Source organism: Trachurus trachurus (assembly GCF_905171665.1).
Source record: "Trachurus trachurus genome assembly, chromosome: 16".
Classification (NCBI taxonomy): Eukaryota; Metazoa; Chordata; class Actinopteri; order Carangiformes; family Carangidae; genus Trachurus; species Trachurus trachurus.
This window is the reverse complement of record NC_139902.1, coordinates 21,729,415-21,736,431: the sequence shown is the minus strand read 5'-3', so window position 1 is coordinate 21,736,431 and position 7,017 is coordinate 21,729,415. Positions and strand designations below refer to the sequence as shown.

At 42.1% G+C, this 7,017-nt stretch overlaps 1 protein-coding gene across 1 annotated transcript; it reads right to left on the bottom strand.

The window, feature by feature from the left end:
- Nucleotides 1-813: 813 nt before the first annotated feature.
- LOC310998727 (kelch-like protein 38) lies at nt 814-5,019 on the bottom strand. Its single transcript, XM_083988901.1, has 5 exons — nt 4,337-5,019; nt 2,272-3,492; nt 2,037-2,178; nt 1,793-1,898; nt 814-1,569 (listed from the first exon to the last, which is right to left on the bottom strand). The coding sequence occupies exons 2-5, from the start codon at nt 3,489-3,491 to the stop codon at nt 1,280-1,282; spliced, it is 1,758 nt and encodes a 585-aa protein (XP_083845027.1). The 5' UTR covers nt 3,492; nt 4,337-5,019; the 3' UTR covers nt 814-1,279.
- Nucleotides 5,020-7,017: the final 1,998 nt, after the last annotated feature.

The window sequence follows — 7,017 nt, the reverse complement described above, 5'->3', positions numbered from 1 at the left end:
CTGCTTGGTTGGGGCGGAAACCTGCAGCCACACGGCCCTTTGTGGGGAAGTTTGCCCATGGCTGCTCTGGTAGGTACAGGTGGGTATAGGGATTTGCCTCTTGACCAACAGTGGGTGGAAGTGGGGTGGTGAGAGGGAAGTTATCATCCCTAATAACATTGTTTCTTACATAATCGTTTTGCCTAACTTTCATTCAACAGCCTCGCTGGCAATTGGCCTGTCTCGCCCTTATAGTCCATATCACAGTCACTGGGGACAACATCTATTTCACTTTGAGAGATAGGTTAACTGAAATGCTTTAGGGTCTGTAAGGTCCAACTTATACTGTGTTTGATTCAAATTTAAATAATAATAATAAAAAAAGAAAGTTTTTAAAAAGTAGAAAGTCAGCTACTTACACTGTGTTATCCCACCGGTCACTATTGTTGCCGTCAACAATTTTACTCATGCTGTGACCACACTAAACACAGTTGAGTGATTGTAGATGCATATATCAATACTAGACACCTTAAAGATGATGTGTGCCAAAAATCTTTCTATTATCTTTATGTCAACCTTCTTTACTGACCTTCTTTGTTGAGGCTTTGATGCAGCCATCTTCCTCGGATGGTGCAACCAGGAAGTAATCAGCTCTGATCATGTGACAATTTACACTAAACATATGAAACTGCACATATGTGATTAGGAGTGTTTCTTGCTTCAGTATTTTTTGGAAATATGTTAATACTCCATTTACTAACATTTTTAGGGCCTTTCAACTGGAAATATCTTTTACGGTCACTTTTGTGACCGATGGGATTAAATGGGTTAAGTATGCCTACACCAAATGTGCTGAGTTGACAGGAGAGGGTAGTGTTGATGGTCACTTGCCAAGATCTTGAGCTATCATTGTTTTTACAGCACAGTATGCCCTCTGGACAGCACTGCTCCCTCGGGGCAGACTGGATTGTAGCCTAGTGACTCAGTATTGGAAAATGGACAGTCTGGCCAAGCCAACTGGTTAGCTTGCTAACTTCAGAAGAAGAAATGTAATAGTCACAGAAGCTAACAGAGTGGTTTCTTGCAGCTCTTGGTAAAGTAAAGGAATGAAGTTTCATACCGACCTTGAAATAGCTGTTATGCTGAAGTTGCTAGTGCTAATGCTAACATTGGCTATAGCAAAACATAGGGAGCTATTTCTAATTTCTTAGCAAATTAATATAATTCAAATTACAATTAGACCTCAAACACATTAACAAAAAACAAATCACAACACTAATTACCATCCTTTCTGCCTCAGCTATGACTTTGCCCAAGTCTGTGAGACACATGTCAAAGTCAGAGAGCCGTGGTCAAACACTTTGTACGGCAGAGTCCCTTTGGATGTCCAAGTGTCTGTCTTTGGGTCATAACACTCAAAATTGTCTGAGTCCTCGATGGTGTCGTGGCCGTTCACGTAACGTCCACCTGTGACGTAGAGTTTGTTTTTGAGAACGGTGGCAGAATGGTGCATCCTCCTCTCCTTCAGGTTGGCACATTTAATGAACTGGTTGGCCTTGGTGTCGTATGCAATCACTCTCCTGGTGTATCCTGTGTGACAGGGCAGATATTAGTGTGAGAGTGTGTGGCTTTATGAAAATGAAGTGATATAATCCTGCTGTTTGATGTATCACAAAAAAAAAAAATCAATAGTGCTGAGTTGCAGCAAAGACGAAATGGTTCTCTGTATTAACGCTTTTATTACTTGAATTTATCACATTACAAATTATGTGTCAAAAGTGCTGCACTTTCAAGTCTTTACCACTGCTCCTACCTCCAATGATGTAGATTTTACCATCCATAACAGCAGCTGGAGCAGAAACGTTCTTCACCGTTCTGTTCTCCATCTTGGACCACATGTTCCTGGTAATGTGATACACCTGTAGACAGGGAGGGGGTGGGGATTGGGGAGTGAAGGGAAATAGATAGAGTGAATGAATGAGTGGACAAATCAATAAAACCACAATAAAACGAAAACATAACCTATCACTAAATGATCGGAGAGCATTATGTCTTACTTGTATTATTCTGACAGGGTTCTGCAGGACGTCCTCTCCTCCAAACATATAGATTCTTTGGTTGGTAGCAGCCACTGCTGGGTGCAGCACGGCCTCGGGCATGGGCGCCATGGACTCCCACTGGTTAAACATACTGTTGTACCTGGTATAATGATTGAGATGTTTTATTTTCTGCCACATGTGTGTATTCGTACTGTGGTGTTTTTTGAATAAGGATAATTATGGTCGATCTCACCTCTCCACACTGTCTGTCATCCGCCTGTCGGACCCAAGGCCGCCCAGGACAAAGATGAAGTGCAGATAGGAGACACTCTGGTGGGCAAAGCGTGGCTTCAACATGGGCTCTGCTGTTCGCCACTGGTTGGTCTTTAGGGAGAGGGTGTAGACAGTCGCACTGACTTGGCTGTACTTTGTGTTCGTGGTCAGGCCTCCGATAACATACAGCACACTGTGAAGGGCAACATAAGAGGCCTTGTACAGACGAATGGGCAGCTTGGCAAGCCACTGCCAATTCTGGTTCCTCTCATCAAAGACAAGGGCCTCCCTCGAGGTCTGCTCGTTATTCTTCCTACCTCCCACCACCACCAGCATATCATGGTAGGGGTAGCGCCTTGGGGTCACCCAGAGAGGCTTGAAGCCCAATGCTGTGTCTCCGATGCATTTTGTGTTGACAGAAAACATTAGGCGTCTCACAGACTCGATGAGCTCTGTGCAGAGGGTGGAGGACTGGATCAGTGGGTCATTGGCTATGAATTGGAAGAGGTAGGTGGGGTGGATGTACCGAAGGCGGACTTTCTTGAAAAGGTCGCTAATGGCTCCACGCCTAGATAAAGGATCGTGGTGGATCCAAGCCACAAGTGTCTCAAAGACCTGCTCCTCCTCAGCGCAAAGACTGTCATCCTCCAGATATCCCATCAACTCTGGTAAGGAGAGCTCACACAGATCCTCGGATGCTGACACATCAGAGAAGCTTTTCATGGCCATCTCCTTCGCCTTGTCTCTCAAACTGTTACAATTCATGATCTCAGATAGTCTTATCATGCTCAAACAGTTTTCTGGACTTAGCTGCTCCTGAAGGAAACTTGAGCAGGCCTCAAAAAGGCGGCCATATTGCAACATGGAGGCCCCCTGCATAAGAGGCAGCACAATATCTATGCTGATGATAACAAGTCCGGTGTAAACATAGTCAATTATAGTATTGAGAATGGCTGAAGTGATGCTCTTTAGGTCAATCTTGGTCTGCTGCCTTTCAATGAAGTTGCTACAGAACATGGCTCTGAAATAAGGGCTGCTGGATACTAGGACATTGCGGTGGCATGGGATCTCTATGTTATCTGCACAAAGTAACACATCTGTCAGGATTTTCTCCTGCCTCAGTCTGTTGAGCTGCAGGAGCAGGTTGGACGACTGCTCTTTGTCTTTGTAGTGGAAGACTTTGACTGCTGGTTGGTCCATTCTGAGGAGAGACACCACAATGGTATTGTCAAACTATCTGAAATACAAGTTTGTATAAGCAGCCAAGTTGTATCTGTGGCTATCAACCATCAAATATGTTATTGTAGCTCTACTTCAATGCAAAATAAGATTTTAGATTAGATTCAGTAGGTTTAAATCATGTATTAGTCATTTCATCTACAAACTTTATGTGAAATCCAGTCAAAATGATGTTGTTTACAAATGTGCAAGCAAATTACAAACCTGTCTGGTTCATAATTATAACACTAACTTCATTATCATTTCCATTTAGGTCATTGCCTTTCAGCACATGGGCCCAGTGCAGCGCCGTTGCATGCCTACAGTATCCCTGCCTGATTATTTTGGTGACTGGTTGTCTGGGCAGATTACTGCAAAAACACCTGCACAACTATTTACAGAAATGTCATTTTCATGGGACCACTGGCACTTCTGTTGTGTGGCAATATTTTACGCATTGCCTTAGTGATATTGTTTTGGTTTTCATTTTATATTTTAGCTTGATGAATGGGGCTTCAGCTTTTATTTTGCCATTGGGTGCAATTGATATGAGTGCGCAATTGTGCAAAAAACAACAAAAACAAAACAAAGCAAGGTAAGATCTACATTTACAGCAACATAGTAGAAGATGCCGCCTTCTAGCAGATTACTGTTTACACTTTGAAATTGCACATCATTGTGTAAGGCACTTACCTTACACAACGATGTGTAAACAAGGTGCAGCGTTTGATGCATATCTACCTGAAATGTATTCAAAGCCATGCCAGCACAAGACAAAACCAGTGCTGCCTGTGGCTCCTGAAGCGGTGGTAGAATATATGTCTTACCTCTTCCTCTTCTCACTCTCTTCTTTATAGGCTTTCCGGAGGTCTCGCTCTGTATCCGACGCAAGATCTCAGCAGAAAATATGTTGTCTTGACATTTTCCTGTTCTATCTTCCTCTTTTCTCTCGTGTTGATGCTGTGTGACTATATGTTCCAAAGGGGGCCGTCTCTTTGTAGGCGCGTGTTGCGTACTGTTTGTTGTTATGGTCTCTTTCCACGAGGCCTCTGTGTACATTCCTTCCCTAAAAATAGAGTCGCTCTTTGGCAACACCACCACGCTCACATGTGACATGTTAGAGCCCTTTCTCAGTATCTGTCTGACTTCATTGCTTCAATGTCTGTCTTTCCATCTATTTCTTTCCTTCCCCTTTCCCCCCCTAGGATCCTATTCTGTCACCATTTATTTTACCTACACAAGACCTCTCTTTTCTTCTGTGTTGCTCACATTCCTATTCAGTCCATCATCTCTATCTCTGTCTGGCACATGATTGCAGCAGTAAAAACAGCAGCGATACTTGATAACACTCATTTTATTGGATGCTTACTCTGCCGTCTGGCTGGTGCGACACACTGAAATACAAAAACAGGATTAGGTTACTAGAAGCAACATCAACACAGATATGAAGACATCTGCAGACAAGGAAAAGGAGTAACCACATTTAAAATACACTGACCACAACTATTGATATTACAAATAAGTCACTGGGAGTTCAGGAAATATGTTTCTGATTAAGCTCAGGATAAAGGGGAAAAATGGGAAGCTTTTTTTCTCTAGTCACGTGAAAGCCTTCAGGGATCTTTTCTACACGTGCTATTCATCCTTTAAGCATAAAGAAATATCCTAATTTAAGTGAACGTCAACAACAGATGCTTGCATTGCCTATCTTTGTGTTTGTTAGGCTCATTTCCATCTCATTTGTTTCCTGCTCACTGAAACACATAAAGCTTATTCACCATAGTGCCAGCTTTCATGGTTTATATCCCACAAAGTGGCGTTATAATTGTTTGCCCGTTCCTTAAACCTGGAGAAGAATCGGGACATCAAAGCTTGCAGGTTTTTTTTTCTCCCTTAAATGCTGGCAGATAAAAACAACAAAACTAAAGGGCATTTTTAGTCAACACAGATGCAGATGTAACATGTTTTTCTTTCTTGTACTTGGACTTGTTTACAGAGCTCGGCAAATTGGACCTAAATAGCTACTTGAGCTACCACGACAACTGGAGTGCAGTTCAATGTGGGTTGCACAACAAAATCACCACATTAGACCATAAACTACTTGTGTTTATAGGCCATCTATGTGGGCAATTTGTCATCTCGTTGTTTTTGAGCAGAAAGCACAAGCATAGAAAAATCACTGGGATTGCAAAGAGGTGTGCACCAGGCATGCAAATTCTGCAGCAAAGGAGCTGTACATCAAGGCTGACAGGAAAGTTTTGTTTTGGAAAAGTTGAAGTTAATATTCTCTGGCGTGACACCACAGACCCAGGGCTGCTTTCACTCAGTAAAAGCAGCATGTAACTAAACAGCACCATCTAGTGGTCACACCAGAAACACTTAACTGGGCGAGGGTACGTGGAACAAATGGTTCTCTTTTATAATGAAATTCAACTTATCTGACTTTTTAAATGTGTGTGACCGGTGGTTTATTTCAAAGGAAAACATGCAGCAACAGGTCAGCTAATTTGTAGTAGATGTGTTGTTTTCACTTGGTCGTGGCATTAAAATCATCTAATCAATTCAATCAAGGGCAAAAGCTCAGCTTGTTTTCCCAGAAGACTGCAGTGTCATTTTATAACCCACACTTTCATATTCAAACTGTGATTGCATCCTTTAAAGTTAAGCACATTGTGTGTTATCTCTGTTCCTTCACCTTGACAAAAAGGACTCATTAATGTCTGCCTTAAGGCAACAACTTATATTAAAAGTTAAGGCTCTGGCACACAGTTTGCATGCAGAGCATTTTCATGCAGCAGCATTACTGTTGCCACCCACCACCCGGTGCTGTGTCTTCATATCACCAAATGATTATCTTCTCATAAGCACATGGTCTAATAGAGCCTATACCCAGCGGATTTAGATCTCACTGATTAGTATGTGTGTGTATGTGTGTGTCTCTGTGTGTCTATGTACGTGTTTGAAGGGCAGACATCTCTCCTTGGTCAAATAAAAGTCCATTTGAAAACAACATGGAAACTGACTTCACTTTAAGTCTATTTTCTGTTCTGTACTCGACTTCATTTGATTGTACTCTACTTAGTGCAGGACCCTACTACTTAATGCAGTTTTTACACTGAGCCCTTTATTTTCTTTACCCCATGACTTAAAATGTGTTTTACTGAATGTGTTGTAAAGGTTTCATGAAACATGGGCTAAAGAAACCAAAGTCTGGTGGCTATGAATAGGCGAAAAGAGTGCTCATTCTTTTATACGGCAGATAATGATTCTCTTTCAACTGTGTTTGCTCAATTAAGGCCTTTTATATTAAATCAATGTGAAAGTGAATGATATCCATTGTATCATTTCGGATCTGTAGCGTTCAACAGCAACATCATGGAAAAGTTAGAAACCAATACGTTCTCCTGCAGAAAATGATATTTTCTTAAGATTATAGTGCTCACCACCAGCACCGGGTCCTGCCATGAAAACCACACCAGAGCCCGCTGTCTTTCCTTTTTGACTCAGT

What these genes read in the sequence shown, in the direction of transcription:
- LOC310998727 (XM_083988901.1), bottom strand. Translation starts at nt 3,491, where the DNA reads ATGGACCAACCAGCAGTCAAAGTCTTCCACTACAAAGACAAAGAGCAG. An exon ending in ACCCTGTCAGAATAATACAA is followed by an intron (nt 1,899 to 2,036) that starts GTAAGACATAAT and finishes CCCTGTCTACAG; the next exon opens with GTGTATCACATTACCAGGAA. An exon ending in TAAAATCTACATCATTGGAG is followed by an intron (nt 1,570 to 1,792) that starts GTAGGAGCAGTG and finishes CCTGTCACACAG; the next exon opens with GATACACCAGGAGAGTGATT.